This window comes from Danio rerio, chromosome 11, assembly GCF_052040795.2.
Source record: "Danio rerio strain M-AB ecotype USA chromosome 11, GRCz13ab, whole genome shotgun sequence".
In the NCBI taxonomy this organism is placed as follows: domain Eukaryota; kingdom Metazoa; phylum Chordata; class Actinopteri; order Cypriniformes; family Danionidae; genus Danio; species Danio rerio.
In genome coordinates, this window is record NC_141031.1 from 3,515,001 (window position 1) to 3,534,901 (window position 19,901).

A 19,901-nucleotide genomic window follows, 5' to 3' on the forward strand; every position below is an offset into this window, starting at 1 on the left:
AAAAAGGGAGAAAATTAGAGAACACAAACAGGTATACACACACACACACACACACAGATACAGCAAATGTAATGCGAAAAAATTTAATTATTAAACAAACTAAATGAGGGACAGATGCCTACATGTATACAACAATCTCAATGTTAAATGTAAGCCTGGCTATCTTAACAGATACAATTTGTCTTTCCCCTGGAGGACAGGCATTATCTCTCATTGGGCTTTATTAATGTGGAGCCCGGGGCCCGTCAGCACATGTCCAGCAACACACAGCGAGTTAATGAGAATCTGCCTCACCTCCGCCGCCAGTTTCTTCATGTAGGGGTCGATCTCATCCAGAAGGTTGAAGCCCTGGTGGAAAAGCCCATACTGAGCCTGCATGAAGGACAGCATCTGCAGAGCACAGCAAATGCTGAGTACACAAACCCATGACGGATGCTTTCACATGCACTGTGATCAAAATAATATGACAAAAAATCATGACTACAAATGTTTTTATGTATTACTTATTTTAATAATTCAATTAAATTCAAGTTTATTTGTAGAGCGCTTTTCATAATCATTTTTAGGGCTGCACGATACTGGAATAAATGTTACACTGCGATCTCCATTTAGAAAGAGGGAGAGCATCTCCACTAGACCTAATAAACAATCTTTCAAATTTTGGAGATTCCGTTGACACATTTTTGTTGTTGTCTGTGCTATTTGCAGTGCGTTTCTTTTTTTGCATGTGTTGAGAGTACTTTAATGCACGAATTTAGTTGATGAGATTGATGAATTAATGTTTACTATTTGCATCTCCATTAAATTTAATAAACAACCCCCCCCCCCCCTCCTCCCGACACGTTTTAGTTGTGGTCTGTGCTATTTGCAGTGCATTTCTGTATTTGCATGTGTTATGACTATTTTCATGCATACCAATCTATAAATACAATCAAGAACAAGATTCAATTGTAACAAAGAGTTTATAATTTCCTGAGTCTAACAGTATTCAATTACAGTAACTGTATGATAAAAAAAATTCAATAAAATGAATCATAGTTAAGGTCAAAAATTGGACAATTTCGTATACCTGAATGCTTTAAAACACATTATACAATCATAGACATCAAAAACACGTGCAAATAATCAATGGGATGATAATAATAATAATAATAATAAAAAATAATCAATTTGGGAATGATTACATTGCAATATTGATACGGATTCGATATATTGTGCAGCTATAATCATTATCATTTTAAAGCAGCTTTACAAAAAGTGCACATTACTGCATTGCAATCAGATTAATTTATAAGTTACAATTAAATATAAGTAATTATATATATATATATATATATATATATATATATATATATATATATATATATATATATATATATATATATATATATATAAACATAAACATCGTTAGCCTGCATACTGTATTATGTGTATATAAGAAGTTAATCAGGTTTCAGCTAGATTTTGTAAGTTATGCAAAGTGTAACATAATATTTTTGGTCAGCTTGACTGATAGAAGTTAAAATGACTAGAACAGTTAATTTGATTCAACATCAAAAAAATAAGAGAGCAATATTTTATTTCAGTGTGGTGTTTAAATGCACTTACCGAATCCAAAATCTCAAATTTCTTTTTGGCCTGAAGAACATTGATCTGGAGAAAATTATTAAGAGAGGTGTATTAGTTGCTGCTTGTATGGAAAGCATTTTAGGATTAAAACCTGCAACCTTTAGTTACATATAAATATGATGCATGATGTAATTAATGTAAATCAATAAGTATTTTTTTTTTCATATTTCTTTATTCTGAATCTTTAGGAAAGGTTTTTGGTAGATCAAAACATGTGCTATGCTATGATGACCATCCGACAAGCTAATACAAAAAAAACAGTGCTTAAAATGTCACTAAATGCATTAAAATCTCATGATTAAATAGAAAATGAAGTAAATAACTGCAAAAAGGTCCACTACTTAAGAAAAAACAACCACCGCTTTCACCAGGCTGGCTACGGGCCTGATGTATGAAACAATAGATCAACGGGAATCATGCTCCCTTGTCTGAAATATACCCAGTTCTCTTTACCTGCAGTACGTAATCGAGGGCGAGGTGTCTGAAGCACTTGCGGGTGGTGATAAGGGTGCTGGTCGCCTCCTCCACCTCGTGTGGTTTGTTGCGGGGCGCCTGCGCGTTCTTCACCTGGGCGATCTCCATATCCTCCCGCACCTTATCAAACTGCTTCTTCGTCTCTTTAAACTTACGAACATCCCTGCGCAGACACACATCACAGAGTCAGACATGCAAAATCCATGAGGACGTCCTGCTGAATACAACTGCTTAAACCAGCCTAAGATGGTTGGCTGGTTTTAGCTGGTCGACCTTTTAAAGGGGTTTGGGCCATTTCCAGGGTGGTATTAGCCATTTCTAGTCTGATCTTAGCTGGACACAGCTGGGCTCCAGAGTAAAAAGAGAGAGAAATCATAAGATGCAACTCACTCCTTCACAAAACTGTGCAACTGTTGCTTTACGGATCTCTGGGCCTGATCGAACAGGATCTGCAAGAGATAAGCAAGAAAAAAACAAAACGTGTGAGTTGGTAAAAATATATATTGAGGAAGTGGCTATAATGGTACTCTGAATAAAACAGGAGTAGGTTGAAATCAGAGTGGGTTTGGGTGGGTTTAACCCCTATAATTAAAACAGTTCACAGTGGTACTGTAGATGGTATCGCCACTGGCTTGCTTGGTCTTGGGACTTGTGGAGCTGAACTAAACTAAGCTTCAACTCTGAAAACTGGACTGACACAGTTTCAGTTTACTAGACTTTCTATGTCAGGCTGCTTTGACACAATCTACATTGTAAAAGCGCTAGAGAAATAAAGATTAATGGAAATTAATTAAAACAATAATTTTAAGAATTCAATGGTATGAACCGTTATGGGGTGGTCAAATGCTTCATCTATTGTTCTAATTATTAATATAATTATCTAAGATGTTTAAATTTAATATATTAAATTATATATTAGGATTAAACATCTTTAACAATAATAATAACTTTTGAGAAAAGTCAATGCAAAACCAGCAACTTTAGGCAATAATCTTTTATCAACAGTAATTTTTCCCGCGGCGAGGCAGTGGCGCAGTAGGTAGTGCTGTCGCCTAACAGCAAGAAGGTCGCTGGGTCGCTGGTTCGAACCTCTGCTCAGTTGACGTTTTTGTGTGGAGTTTGCATGTTCTCCCTGCCATCGCGTCGGTTTTCCCCACAGTCCAAAGACATGTGGTACAGGTGAATTGGGTAGGCTAAATTGTCCGTAGTGTATGAGTGTGTGTGTGTGTGTGTGTGTGTGTGTGTGTGAATGTATGTGTGGATGTTTCCCAGAGATGCGTAAAAACTTGCTGGATAAGTTGGCGGTTCATTCCGTTGTGGCGACCCCGGATTAATAAAGGGACTAAGCCGACAAGAAAATGCACTAAACAGCATATCCAAACCATAACAATAGGCAAAACACAAGAAACGACAGGACAAAAACAAAGTACAGAAAAAAAAACATTTTAAAATGAAAAGCAAAAATCCCTGAATTTCCACGATAACCAAAATATTACATGCAATTCCCTGACTTTCAATGCCTGGAATAGACTTTTTAATACACCATGATATTCTAGAAAATTCCATGACACGTGGGAACACTGAGTTATGGAGTTATGGTAGATAAAAGATGCATTTCTCTTACATCACCAGCAGATGGCAGGGCGGTTGAAGCTTAGTGTGCGTAAAGCAGATCGACTGAAGCTAAAGAGCCTCACACACACACACACGCACACACACACACATTCAAACGTCACGGTCAGGGGTTAAACACCTCACAGATGCATCCCACACGAGCTGGCAGAGCGACATTACACACCAACGTCATCCAGGTCACAAAAACTACAGCGTGCACATGCGCTCAGCCCCAGGCTCTGCTGAGGAAAGCTCTCAATGAAGGCTGTAAAAATGACAAGTCTGTCAGTGCGGATCATACATGATGTCAGCAGAACGGGCCTCCATGCTGCTCTCATCCGTATTTCTGAGGCTGAAATAATGTATAAGCTGAATGGGAGAGCATGTGATAGAGGCTGTCACATGCAGCAGGAGGGCAGCGTGTCTGCAGGGTAAAGCCAGCATGTGAGAGAGGAAGAACTGGGAGAAGATGAAGCAGAGATGCTTAGACATTTGCATTTTGAGCGCTTTCATCAAGTCCCAGCCTTTGCATTTTTACAAAGGACTAGACTGGAATCAGCATTTCTTTTTTCATTCAAGCAGTTAAAATGTCCCAATTCTTTCATTAGGGATGCTTGCTGTCGGTGGCGCAAAGAGGGGGTATGCAGTATATGCATAGGTGCGCCACACATGATTTTTGAAATTATGCTTATTAATAGTTTCCAAAAATAAAAATAAATAAATATGTTGTGTTAAAAATCTGTTTAACATTTTATGAAAAGTATTATATCGGCTCAATTGGCGCTTCTGTGTGGAGTTTGAATGTCCTCCCTGCGTTCGCATGGGTTTCCTCCGGGTGCTCCGGTTTCCCTCACAGTCCAAAGTCATGCAGTACAGGTGAATTGGGTGGGCTAAATTGTCCGTAGTGTATGAGTGTGTGTGTGAATGTGTGTGTGGATGTTTCCCAGAAACTGGAAAGGCATCCGCAGCGTAAAAACTTGCTGGATAACTTGGGGGTTCATTCCGCTGTGGTGACCCCGGATTAATAAAGGGACTAAGCCGACAAGAAAATGAATGAGTTGCATATGTTGGCGCACACATTTTCATTCAAAATCATTTAGGCCAGGTATTGACCTTATTCTAAAATGCGGAAGTGCTCCTGTTTTCACGATTGTCTTAGAACTTCCGATTCAGTCGCCTATGGGAGAAACGACTAGGAATAATAAACGGCAGAAAACGGTCAAACTACTTGCTCTACAAACAAATGTTTGCAAGACTATATAGACCAAGTAGAATACTATAATAAGGAAATATCAAATTTCAACATCAAGCAGCGTAATGAGCAGTTTTTAACGTCAAAAAAATGAATGGAAGTGAATGAGACCGGAAGTCTCGAGCCAAAAAGATTCAAATGGCAGCGCCCACTCGTCGGCGGAGAATAAGGTGAATAAAGTGTTCATGTAGATGTAACCGTTTACATTTTTTATGTTTTTATCAAAATAAACTGTCAAATCATAAATACAGTACAGTTGAGGTCAAAACTTATAAGATTAATCTGAAACAAATTCTTTATTAATTAATTAATTAATTAATTTGCCAAAATAAGAGGGAGGACACAAAATGTATATATTATGCAAGTACAGACCTGAACATATTTCAGGTAAAATAGAAAATAATATTTGGATTAAAAATTCCCGTATATGAATTTTATATACTTGATTATAATGATTCATACTGAGTCATAATATTTACATTTTTTTGGAACTGAAATGTTTATTACTCTTTAAATCAAGATCTATTTTTATACCATATACATGTTTTTATACATTTATTATGTATCATAATGATACATCAGGCCTTTTGGCTACTTTTTTTGGTCAAAACTATTTTAATTTTAGTTACAAAAAAAGTTTGCCAGTAAAGTTTTGATAAAGTAGAAAATTTTAGGCAGTTTGTCTTTGTATATTTTCTACACTAAACATTTTACAGGGTGCAAAACTTGAACCCGTATACCCTTCAGTAAATGTGTGGTTGTGCCCCTGCTTGCTGCTATGTCAATACTGATGAGCAGGATTGCAACGGTGAAAATTGCTCACATTTCTGTTTATATCATGCTTTAAGGCAGGGCTATGTCATGGGGGGCCAATTCATGAAAAGCATCCCAAATGAGGGACCGGAGAGATATGACTTGCAATGTAAGTGATGTCTAAATTAAACATTGATATATTGCAGTGTTTCTCAACTGCTGGTGGGTCGCGAGAACATTTTCAGTGGGTTGCGGAGTGTGTGGTCAAAAAAACAACAAAAGTTTAATTTTTAACTTGTTTTGACTTTTATTTTGAAATGCGTGCACGACAACCCTACCGTTTGACATGTGAAATTTAATTTAAATATAGCAACAAATATGTCGAAGCGCAAGTACGACCCTGAATATGTAAAGTATGGATTTACATATATTGACGACAAAAAAGACTTTAAACCTCAGTGTGTCATAAGTAGCGAGGTGCTCTCACAATAGAGCTCGAAACCTTCTAAATTAACACGACATTTAGAAACCAGACATGTTTTATTAACAGTTCCGTTTAGTTCATGGTAACTGAACCTTTCCTAACCACTGTTTACAGTATTTGACGTTTTTACTTTGTAATATTTCTAAATTTTTTTACATTTTGTTAAATGATAGCAATAAAATATAGTTTATTTATAAGTCTTTGTGATTTTTTTATGTTAAACCAGTTGAGAACCCCTGATTTATTGTATTTTGAACTTACATAACATTACTGCATTATACAATGGGATATTTTTTACAAACATATTCAAATGTTGTATTTCGAAGCACATCAAAATCAGTACATTGATTAAGTAGGCTTCTTTTACATTCAGACACATTCATTTGTTAAGTTTTAAACCGCGTAACAATTAGGGATGCAACAATTATAGATTTTGGTTGTACAATTATAGTCAGAAGAATAATCATGACTTCATAAATCATGATTATTATGCTTTTATTAAATTCAAAACACTACTTATTGGGTTTGGGTCGATAGACGATGCCATCGTCCATTGCCAATGGCTGATAAACTTCACGATGCTGAGCCGGCATCGCAATCCATCGCCCCGCCCATTTATTTTGATATACAACTTATTATTTGCATCTCATCTTAATAGCAATAACGGCCTTTACATGAGCTGTGAAATTTTACATATAGCTGCCGCTTGTACGGCTGACAGCAGCGTGAGGATTAAATGAAGGATTATACAGCACCTCTCGCGCTTAAAATCTGTAGATTTAGTGGCAAACGCTGTTACCTGCAAACCCCGTCCCACAGACTTTACAGTGAACGGCTTTAGTTATTTTCATAGCGGACTTGAAGCCACTGGAAGTCTTTAATCCACTCTTGGAAAAGTGTAAATGGTGGATTAACATACAGCACATGATTACTACTAAGATGTGCCATTATTAGTAACTTTAGGTGGTTTCTAAAACAAGATCTGTCAGTGTTATTTTCGCTCTCTCATCTTCAGCGCTTCACATTTTCGTGGTTGTAGCTCCTGTCATCTGAAGACAAAGAAATCTGTTTCTTACTCATTTTTCTAGCTTGTGGGTTAAATTTTGGCACTCAAGTGACTGAAATGTAACCGGGAGAATACAAAAAATCAAAATAAAATTCAAAATAAATGATTTTTCAAAATAAAAGATCGTTTAGGGATTTGTTTAAAGAGACTTCGATAACAAATAAAACAAAAATAATTAAGAATTTCTTGTCCGGCCTATGACCCAGGGAATTTGGGACCACTGGTATATTAAATAGACATATAAATATGTATTAAAGCATATTCACTGATGATCAAGATGATCCAAAGTACCTGGATGAGTCTGTGTAATTAGTTTCAGCGGTTGTTATCTGGCAAAAACATACCTTGAAATGTAGCAACTGACCAATTACAATCAAATTTTCCAGACAGCCGCGTAATAAAGTCTGGTTAAAGAGTTTAAGGATGGGTGTCCGTGTTGAACACTGCTCGGCAGGGTAATTAACCAGCATGCTTTACTAAGCACTTAATGATTCTACATTGCGGTGGCATCTCCAGACACCGAAATCACACCTCTTTCGGATTCTCGTTTCCTCCTGCCTGTGAGAGCTCTCTTTAATTGGGTTTCACCTCAGATCTGTGGAGAACCGCAAAGCTTTACCTCGGGTAACATTCAGAGAAAGACATCAAGAGCACGACAGGACTCTGAAGACGATGAGTGACTGCAGGCGCACACAGATTTGAGTGTGTGTGTGTGTGTGTATGTGTGTGTGAGAGGAGGTTTAATCGTGGCCTGCAGCCGGCGGTACATGTACTTCAGAAAGCACAGGCTTTTTATGTAGAGCCAGACACAGAGCTGAGGAGTCAGTGAAGCATCAGAGATTCAGCAGTGGAACAAAGCATGAGTGAACGAGAGGAAAAAACGAAAGACATTAATGAGTGGGCACCAAAACCACTGAAGTGTATGTGGAGTCAGATGTTGATTGAAATGAGAGGACCAGGATGTAGAGGACAGGAAACGTGCTTCTTTAGGAAATCAATAGAGTGGAGAAACTGACGTCGATTCGTATGCAAAAACCCGGAAGCGAGTTAGCATTTTAGCAGTTCCAGTTCCCTCGTCCCAACGTTGTTTTTAAAAGGATTTCGGCTAAATTGCTTAAATAAGGTCCGTGGCTAACACAAACTCAAGATACTTTCACAATTTACTCTACGACATAAAACACATCAGTTACATTACACTCTAGGGCCCAGTTTCACAAGCAGGGCTTAGATCAAGCCAGGACTAGGACTTAGTTAAATTAGGCTATTTAAGCCATATTTATAAAAATGGCCTTAGAAAAATATATTACTGGTGTGTACCTGGAGACAAAAAAATTACACTGACGTATTTTAAGACATTTGAGACTGCGCAAACATGCAATTTAATCTTGACTAGCCTTAAACTTTGTTAAGAAGAACCGTCTTTAAAAAGATGGTTGCTATCAAGTTGATAAATAAGACTGTAGGCGGTGTCAGAGACATTGACATAATAAAGTTGAACTGGACTGGAACGCAGCTTGCTTTAAATTTTCGTTAACTGAAATAAAAATAAAAGTAAAAAAAACTAGATCTGAAACTGTACTGTGTACATACAAAACTAACTGAAACTAACTAAAATTATAGCAAAAACCTCCTTCATTTCCATCTTTGTGAATGTATTTAATAGATACTGTAAGCCTTTTGGGCGAGGCAGTGGCGCAGTAGGTAGTGCTTTCGCCTCACAGCAAGAAGGTCGCTGGGTTTCTGGTTCGAACCTCGGCTCAGTTGGCGTTTCTGTGTGGAGTTTGCATGTTCTCCCTGCCTTCGCGTGGGTTTCCTCCGGGTGCTCCGGTTTCCCCCATAGTCCAAAGACATGCGGTACAGGTGAATTGGGTGGGCTAAAATTGTCCGTAGTGTGTGTGTGTGAATGTGTGTGTGGATGTTTCCCAGAGATAGGTTGCGGCTGGAAAGGCATCCGCTGCGTAAAAAACTTGCTGGATAAGTTGGCGGTTTGTTCCGCTGTGGTGACCATACATGAATAAATGCAAGCCTTTTAGAAGTAAATCTATTTACTTCGAGCTGCAGGTGTTTGACCCATACGGCACCTCAGAGTCTGTAATCCTTCTGCCATTGGCCAGATCAAACTGGTTCTCCTCCAGTCATCCTCGCTGTTGCTCCAGCGAAAAAACAACAACAGCTGGACATGACAGCAGCACGGTGACAACATTAAACACGACCCAAGCAGACACTTCAAAGTATAATTTAATACATTTGTGCACAATAACTGGTTTTATTTCTGTATTAGCGATCGCGAACGAATCATTCTTTTTAATCAGATCTTCCAAGTGAACCGGTTGAACTAGTTACCGGTTAAAATTACTCCTCGCCCTCAGTCATGTTTCCATTAGGCAAATTTCTCGTGTTAGCCTAGTTGGTTGGCACCAAAAAGTTCTCGCCATCATATGTATTTACTTTAATTGGCTACACACCAGCCTCACAGCTCTGTGAATGTTGGTGCCGTCACTTATTGATCCGCAATTGGTAAATGTAGCTTGTGTGGACGCTACTGCACTAATTGACTAATAAAATAGCTTTGCTACTGAAAAGCTATTTGATTTAAGCCTGATTTATACTTCTGCGTCAAGTGACCGGCGTAACCCACGGCGCATGCAACGCGCGTGGCTGTGCATTTATACTTCTGCGCGCTGTCTCTGTTGATCTGCATTAACACTTCCGAAACGCTAGTTGGCAGTGAGGTGTAAATCTTCCTCTGTGTCGAGTTTCTTCGCTGCTGTTTTGCGTTTCCTGAACACTTCCTGAATGTACAAGTGACTCAAACTCGCTCATTTTGAGGCAGGAACCGGCGGACGTGCAACAACTTTAACTATGAGGTAAACACAAAACAAAACTTTCCATCCAGAGCTCCTTCACGGGACTCCACACTTGTAAACAATCGCTCGCGCCATTCGCGCGGCTCTCGGTCCCGCCCAGACTCATCAGTGCTACCAAGCCGACCAATCACAGAGCTTGCGCTACGCGTCGTTGCGACGTGTAGTTACATTTTTTGAGAGGTCCACGTCAGTGACGCCGATGGCCACGGTGAAGGGCTATGCGTCAGCACCGTAGCATACGCCGGCGTTTAACGCAGAAGTATAAATCAGCCTTTAGAAAGTAGCAATGTTACCGCCACGCTACTGAGAAATGCAGTTAAGCTACCGTCACTACTTGTAGCGAGGCTACTGCCCAACACTGAAGAAAGTACAAAAATTATGGTCAAGGATGTTCCCGATGTGAAATTGCCACCTGTGTGACTTTGTCAATGCTTTCAAACTATTATATTTGATAGAGACATTATTAATTATATTTAAAGTACTGTAAAATACTTGCTTACACAAAGAACTCCATTGCAAGGCTGACATTTGCATATAATCGCTCAAATACAATCAGGTCAAAGAGGACGGCTGGCCACAGAAAGGCAAACAGTCACAACCAAATCTTCCATGAGGAGAATCAGATGGTAGCCTCTTTTGGCTGGAGCAGTAATGGAAGTGACATGCTTTCGAGGCAGACAGCATGTTCAGCACTTGGCTGCAAGCTGTTGGACTGGTCTACATGCGACTCTGAACTGCCTGCTCAGCTTTTGACTTCCTGCATAAAACACACACACACAAAAAAAAAATCTGTTCCATACGAGACCGCTTTACAAGACCCGACTGCCAAACGGCTGGGCCATTCATGAACTGTACACTTGAGTTGGTTTAATTCAAAAAACGTGTTGCAGAAAGCATGCTGGGACATCGCAGGAAGAGGACAAGATCAATAACAGCGGTCAAAGAGTTCTCTGTCGCTTTCAAGTGGAAAGAAAGCAAGCTGGATTTCAGATCCTCAGTTGTGGTATCGAGAAAAACAATGAAAATCTTGAAATGATGAAGATTACCCAATTCTTACGTCTGGAATCGCTCTTGTTACATAACGCAGCACATGGGGAATTCAGAAGATTTTAGCAGGAGGTAAAATACCATAAGAACTGCAGTAAACATTGTACAATAGCTGGAACTTGTAATAATAAATGAAAGTAAGGGTTTATAACGTTTTATATTGTGTCATCAAATCTTGTGTGGTAGCTATAGCAAGACTAGCTGGGTTTCCACACAGACTATAGAATACACAAGAGCTTGTAGATCACAGGTGTCAAACTCAGTTCCAAAAGGGCCGCAGCTCTGCACAGTTTAGTTCCAACCCTAATTAAACACACCTGATCAAACTAATTGAGTCCTTCAGGCTTGTTTGAAACCTACAGGTAAGTGTGTTGGAGCAGGGTTGGAACTAAACTGTGCAGGGCTTCGGCCATCCAGGAATTGAGTTTGACACCCCTGTTGTAGATGAAACAGAAGCCATCGACATCATACCGCCCAATAGCGTTCACTTTAAAGATGAAATGCAGCCATACATACCTCTGGCTACATAAATCGTGCTCTCCAGAAATGTATACAAGGGTACGTATTCACAATGAGCCTGTTTTGCATGTGGCTGTTGCATTACGAACAAGAAACAAACACACGGGGTGTCAATGAATTTTGCCTACACAAAATCTCCTCTTATGGTCGCAGGACCTGGCAGCGATGGGCGTTCTGGATTTATGAGGCAGAAGGATTAGATCCAGAGTAAAACCGCCAGGCTTCAGATTTATAGAGTGGCAGGTTAACAGCTTTGACCCAGGAAAAACAGCAGTGAGCAGGAACAAGAGGAGTGAATTAAAGTAATGTGCTTTCAGCGCACAGCCTTTATCTGTCATTCCTCCCATAGACAGACACCTGTTCTGGGATGAATAGAGGGAAAACCACCATATGCGCAAGGACTTCATCAATCACATGAGGTGGGTAGATAACTTTCATTCATTCGTTTTCCTTCGGCTTAGTCTCTATTTCAGGGGTCGCCACAGCAGAATGAACCGCCAGCTATTCCAGCATGTGTTTTACGCAGCTGATGCCCTTCCAGCCGCAACCCAGTCCTTCACACTCATACACAATGGCCAATTTAGTTCAAAGTAGTTCAATGTTCTACTCTGTGGAGATTTCCTTTATGCACACATATACATATTTATATACATGGCATACACTACCTGACAAAAGTCTTGTCGCCTATACGAGATTTAGGAACAACAAATGATAAATTGACTTCTAGTTGATCATTTGGTATCAAAAGTGGCTTATATGAAAGGCAAAGGCCTCTAGATTACACTTATTTGACAAAAATATAATATGATCATGCCTTGATTTTTAATGATTTCATTAGGACAGTAAGGTCGGACTTTGCTTTGACAAAAGTCTTGTCACTGAACAGAAATAATGTCCAGTATAGAATATAAAGTCCTGCTGCAGTGGAAACATAATGAATATTGTCATTCAAGAATGACTCCATCATGATCTTGGAGGACTGCATCCATACATCTCTGCAATGACTCCAATAACTTATTAATAAAGTCATCTGGAATGGCGAAGAAAGCGTTCCTGCAGGACTCCCAGTTCATCAAGATCCTTTGGATTCATCTTCAATGCCTCCTCCTTTATCTTACCCCAGACATGCTCAATAATGTTCATTTCTGATGACTGGGCTGGCCAATCCTGGAGCACTTTGACCTTCTTTGCTTTCAGGAGCTTTGATGTGGAGGCTGAAGTATGAGAAGGAGCGCTATCCTGCTGAAGAATTGTCCCTCTCCTGTGGTTTGTACTGTAATGAAGCACAAATGTCTTGATACCTCAGGCTGTTGATTTTTTTATTTTTTATTTGTTTATTAAACTTTTCAGATATAACAAAGTATTTTTACAGAGAAATTTAAACAGATATTATTCCCACCCCTACCCTCTACATAACATAAATTGAAATTACATTTATCATTTAAAGAAAGAAGAAAAAAATTACTTACCATAATAACAAAATAATAATCAAATAAATAAAAACAATTAAGTAAATAAAATGAATAAACTATAAAAATAAAAATTTAATAAATAACTCAAAATTATAAAAAACGAGTCCTCGGATATTAATGAAGTACCTAATCATGTGACATGCTCAGAAAAAAAAGTCTAAATGGGTCCCATGTTTCAGAAAAGGCCCTAGTATTGCCATTTATTGTAAACCTAATTTTTTCCAAGTGGATGAAGCTCATTGCGTCTCGCAACCAGTTGTCAAAACTCGGAGGAAATCTTTGTTTCCATAATAACAGAATACAACGTCTTGCTAACAGTGTCAAAAATGCAAGGGCGTTTGCAGTACAGCTTGATAACCCTACTATATTCTGGGAAAGTCCAAAAAGTGCAATAAGAGGGCATGGTTCAAAGGCTGTTGATTTTAGCGTTCACTCTGTAGATCTCTCCATACTGAATGTAACCCCAAACCATGATTTTTCCTTCACCAAACTTGACGGATTTCTGTCACAATCTTGACTCCATCCTGGTTGCAGTAGGTCTTCTGCAGTATTTGTGATGATTGGGATGCAGCTCAACAGATGATTCAGTTGAAAAATCCACTTTCTGCCACTTTTCCAAATGATTAACTACAAGTCAAGCTATTATTTGTTGCTCTTACAACTGAGATCAACGACAAGACTTATGTCAGGTAGTGCATTTTGAATCCAACACAAAGGTCATATTTAGAGATAAGCACATAAGATTCTTGTAATGCACATAAGATTTTTGTAATGCCAAATTTAAGTAAACAACTTTTTCTGAGGATGTGTATTGGTAAAAGTCCAGGAATTCAGTCTTCACCACAGTCAAGTCTCACAAAAGCAGTTCATCATCAGAACAAACAGTGTCTAATTAACCTTAAAACAGTGAGAATGCGAAAGAAACTCGAAGAACAGAAGAAACGGTGCACTGTTTCTCTTCAAATGCTGCTGATGCTACAAAAGCAGGGAGGGATCAGTCATTTTCGGGGCTGACAATTAAAAAGCCACAAGTCCTTTATACCACAGCGCTGGCATTTCCTCTTTCTTTAAAAGTGAAGGTGGCTGTGGAAACAGGAGACATGTAGGGCTCTGCTTTCAATTACACAAGAACAGCAAAAGCAAAAAGGCCCAGAGAGTCTTTCTTCATGACGTATTCACTCTCACGTTTACTAATAAATCTGATTAGTCACCTGCTGATGTGAATGAGACACAGACTGTTTTGCATTGGGGTTTGCTGCTCATGCAATAGGACTGTGCAATGCTGGAAAAACTGAAAAATAAATTCTGTATTGTAAAGAGCGATATATTTTTCGCATTGGAAATTCATCTTGTACTGTATATACACTTGAAGTCTGTATATACACTGTATATACACTTGAGAGAATTGTTAGCCCTCCTAAATTATTATGCTGCGTTCACACCAGACGCGGAACGCGTGTCAAGCGCGAGTGATTTACATGTTAAGTCAATGCAAACGCGCGAATAGACATCCTGCGGCGCGATCCGCGTGAATGGCGCGGAGCGAATGATGCGAATTGTGCGGTGCAAATAGCGAGATACGCGCGAGGCGAATTGAACGTTTGCGAGTTCGAAAATCTGAACTTCAGCGTAAATTTGCGCCGCATTAACAAATCAGAAGCTTGCTCTTGTGGGGGCGTGATTGTGACGTAAAACCTGTTGATGGTGTCCCGGGGCAAATCCTCCAGTTGACAGCGACAACAAGTCATCAAACTGGGCTTGGCTCAGTCAGAGGCACCGCTGAAAGTCTCCGTCATCCAGGTTCAGTTTCTGGTGGAGTTTATGAGCTCACAGAGCTGGATGCACCTCTGAAAGGATGCAGTGGACTCATACAGGACCCTAAACGTATCGACGCTGTTTTTCAGTCTCCATAAAGCACATAAACACGGTTATTTTTTTAAATAAAATCTATGTTAGCCATTTAGCTATGAAGCTAGAGTCACCGGGCAGACAGAAGCCCTGCCAATCACGCGAATCCGCGTCTGTTCTGAAGTGAATTTGACACGCGATTGAAGCGGATTTGACGGGCGAATGAAGCGGGGGTTGACTCGTGAATGAAGCGAGTAAACTCAAATGTTCACGCGGCAATTTACGCGCGAATAGCGCTGTTTATCCGCGCGTTCCGCGTCTGGTGTGAACACAGCATTGGCCTCCCAGTATATTTTTACCCAATTTCTGTTTAAGGGAAAGAATATTTCTTCTACACATTTATAATAATAATAAATAATAATAGTAATAATTCCTTACATTTATATAGCGCTTTTCTGGGCACGCAAAATGCTTTACACATAGGGGGAGTCTCCTCATCCACCACTAGTGAGCAGCATAAACCTGGATGATGCAACGGCAGCCATTTTGCAGCAGACTGCACACCCCACACAAGCTGATTGGTTGAGAGAAGACAGAGTGATGAAGCCAGTTATGAAATGGGGAGGGTTAGGATGCCATAATGGACAGAGGCCAGTGGGCAAATTTGGCCAAGATGCCAGGGTCAAACCCTACTCTTTTTTTGAAGGACATCCTGGTATTTTTAACGACCACAGAGAGTCAGGACCTCGGTTTAACGTCTCATCCAAAAAATGGCGCTCACTAAGCAATATAGAGTCACCGTCACTACACTGGGGCATTAGGACCCACACAGACCGCAGGTTGGGCGCCCCCTGCTGGCCTCACTAACACCACTTCCAGCAGCAACCTAGCTTTCCCATGTGGTTCCCATATGGTCTCCCATCCACATTCTAAACATAAACGTTTTAATAACTCATTTTTAATAACTGATTTCTACTGTCTTTGTCATAATGACAACAAATAATATTTGACTACGTATTTTTCAAGATACTCGTAGCTTAAAATGCAATTTGAAGGCTTAACTAGGTTAATTAGGCAAGTCATTGTATAGCGATGGTTTGTTCTATAGACAATTGCGGGTGACTTAGAGGAAAGTGAACAGCTGTTTGAGGAGGGGGATCCGTAAAATGAGGTGCCGGATCAGATTTCAGAGGTGCCGGATCCGGAACCGGCTTGCTCCGCCACAAATTAAACCAAATGTTGCCATGGGCCAACATTGGGTATCTCTAGTCTACAGAATAAACCACTGTTATATAATGACTTGCCTAATTACCCTGACTTTAACCTAATGAACCTAGTTAAGCCTTTAAATGTCACTTTAAGCTGAATACTAATGTCTTGAAAAATATCAAGTCAAATATTATGTGCTGCCATCATGGCAAAGATAAAATAAATCAGTTATTAGAAGTTATTAAAATTATTATGTTCAGAAATGTGTTAAAATGTATGTATTTAAATAAATTGCAGATTGCAATTTAACTATGCTAAGCCATAGAGAAATATTGTTCATACTGCAAGATATCATGCAGATCTATCATAAAATCAGCTGACATTTGAATCCAACTTCAACCATTTCCAATTCCATCGCTTCAAAATGTACTGTCGTAATTATACACTCTTCACAATATAAGTGTCAAAAATGCCAATTGTTTCGAAACTCCAGTGCACTAAGAAGCCTTTTCTGGCTCTGCAGATGGTTTTGGGTGGCATGTGGGAGAAAACATTCAAATAAATCAGCCACATATGATGAGAAACACCTCGTGTAAAGAGATCCACAATCTCCGGCTTGAGTTACGCCCCACGGCACACGTAATACGGTTTCATAATAAAAACACCCATGAGAAAACTACAGGTCATGCTAACATGCGATGAATCACATGCCTGGAACGCAGATGCGTGTGCTTTTTATTATGGCGGTGATCCTGAGGAAACGTGTCTTACCATGTGATAGTTGACGATTTCCTGAAGACTCTCGCCACACTTTTCAAGACATTCCTGAAAAGGACGAGAATAACCAGGACTGAGTATTGTCTGAGTCGTTTATGTTAGATGGATAAAAGTTGTCTGGGGAACTCACTGAGATCATCTCCTCTTTTTTGCAGTGGTGAGACAGGTCTCGAATGCCATTGACGAAGAGTTTATTGGCAGTGGCGTACGCCCGTCCCGCTTCGATCATACCACTGCATAGCTTCACCAGCTGATGCAGAGAGAGAGAAAGAGACACAACACAGCGTTTGTTGTCATGTTCAATGGACTATTTTCACATTTCTGGGTTTCTCAGTAGTGTATATGTCATCATGTTTGGGTGAACTTGAATGGGAGAGTACAACAAACTGTTTTTAACGTCCCACCTCCGTACACTTTGCATTAGAAACGCCTCGCATAAGCGGTAATTCATCGTTTGTAATTTGATGCAAAGATGAAATAATCAGTGCTTGACATTAACACCCGCCAAATGCAGGTAGATTTCAGCTCTGGGGGGTTAGATAGACACCACCACTAGCCACTTTGGCTGGTTGAAAATTATTTTTAAATTGAAAGCAGGGTTCGACAATAAGGATGACACATTATGCATGCAAATGTGATCTTAAAATCGCGCTAGCAGCTGATGTGATGCGTGTGACTGTTTAAAAAGCGTGCGCGCTCCCGTTTCCTTGCGTGAAGCAACCACGCCTAAAAATGCAACTGGTGTGATCGGTTCTCCTTCAAATAGACTTGACAAAAAGTTATGCCCATGCCCACACAATCTTGCTGCTTTCAAGAGCTCCAGATTTGTCTTTTTGTAAGCAGCACCGGTTGCTTTCACTTTAACCATTCTTTGAACAGAATATTAATTGGCCTAACCTTAACCATGTGATCATCCTTTCATACACAGTATGCTTTTCACCTGCTTTCTTTTGTTTAGTTATTCTTGTTAATAAGGTTTAATTTTCATTTGTTTACAATAGCATTGCTTTAATAGGAGATTAAGTCCCCATTTGTGTGTAGTTACTGGTGATCTGGAACCCAGAACCGATTATTGTGCTAATTTTAGATACATAACAATAATTATTTTTTTAAATGCCTTCGTTTGTTTTGTTTGTTTTTTAAAGAAATGTTTTGTTACATAAAAAATATACCGGACAGCTATATTTTGCTTGTTTTAATTTTTGGGGATAAGAAATAATTATATATTTATGTTTGGAGAGATACATTTGGTAAATCCTTAATTTTGATATGACACTATAGCCCCTTTCACACAGTGATACCGGTAAATATCTGGAAAATTTCCGGAACGACTTTACCGGTATATTCAAAAAAGCGCTGTTCACACAGGCGAGGACGTTACGGAAATTTTCCGGAAAAGAGCATTCACACATCCATTCCAAAATACCGGTAAATTCTGACATCATTAACCAGAAATGAGCTTTAAACGGCTGCGCTTGTGTTTGTAAACATTTGACTAAATTACAAACTCTGTGGATGATCAATATTGTGAACAACTTTCGCTGGATCACTTTAGCATGTCGAGATGTTCATAATATGTGCGTGTGCAGGCGCTCACAGGCTGTTTCACAGGCACACGCAAAGCTTGAAGGTAAACAAACAACGGCTTATCATAAGCATCTCATCGATGATTATTTACACAGTTGACATTAAGAAGAACATATTAACGTGATCTGACTAACTTCTAGCAGCTAAATGTGTCTGGTAAAATATTCAAAGGCTTTTATTCTCACAAACCGCACGGACATAAATGCGTCTGACTGTTGTGATTGGCTAAAGCAGACGTCTCACGTCAGCACGTTCTAGACGTGCACGCGCTTATTCCGGCAATCTTCCTTCTGCGTTCACACAGCGCAGCATTCCGGCAAATTGCCGGTAATGTTACAACTTCTCTTTCCGGAAAATAGCCAGAACGAATTTACCGGTATTTTCAAAAAGGACCTGTTCACACATACAACCTTTCCGGAAAATTGCCGGCAATTTTCCGGAAAGGTCTGTATGTGTGAAAGGGGCTTATGAAACCACAACCCATTTGCTCATGTTCATTGAGCAAGCTTATATACAACACACACAAAAAATGAAATGAATTAGGCATGTGGAGATAACACAAAATCTAAATCGTAATAAAAAAAAGATACGTATTAGCGCTGATTCTAAACATCCTCTTTTTAGTGAATATCAGCTGTTACCATCAGGAAAAAGACTGAAGCTATGTTTCCATCCAAAAATGCGAATAAACTTTATGCACAAAACTGGATTATCGCATAAAAGTTGTGCGAATGAAGCAGCGTTTCCATCCAACGAGTCAAAGCGAACAAAATCGTCACTTCATGATTAACCGGCGCCAAATATCAACAGTAAAAACTGCATTTGCTGCAGTAGGAGAAGCTGCATCAATCTTTTCTAAATGAATGCGCCTCAGAAGACAATCCTGACATGCAGTGAGCGCGCAGTGGCGTTTGAAGGTGTCAGACAGGGAGCACAGGCGCTCTTGATTCTGGAGGTCATTAATATTATAATAACACTAATACTGAAACGGTAAGGCGTTTTATAATGACCAAAACAACATTTCAGATGTTTTATAATGTGCTCAGCCTGACGTTTTGTCCATTCACACACATTTTAAGTAAAAGTGTTTCCATCGCAGTTTATGCGCATCTTTTCTTATCGAATAAAAAGTTTATCCTACCCAGTTAGGCGCATACGTTTTTTATGCGCATTTTCAAAATTTATGCGCATCATGTCATTTCCATCAACTGTTTTTTTTTTATGCGCATTTGCAAAATGCAAAATAGGTGGATGGAAACATAGTGCCAATGTGTAAAACCAATAGACTGAAGCTTTCGTTTGT

At 39.4% G+C, this 19,901-nt stretch overlaps 1 protein-coding gene across 1 annotated transcript in view; it reads right to left on the minus strand.

The window, feature by feature from the left end:
- The window catches only part of acap3b (ArfGAP with coiled-coil, ankyrin repeat and PH domains 3b), a 113,621-nt gene that overhangs the window by 40,611 nt on the left and 53,109 nt on the right, over positions 1–19,901 (minus strand). The window contains 6 exon segments of the mRNA NM_001083015.2: positions 295–390; positions 1,609–1,653; positions 2,083–2,266; positions 2,494–2,552; positions 17,006–17,059; positions 17,142–17,261. Of these exon segments, the coding sequence (NP_001076484.2) occupies positions 295–390; positions 1,609–1,653; positions 2,083–2,266; positions 2,494–2,552; positions 17,006–17,059; positions 17,142–17,261 (558 nt within the window).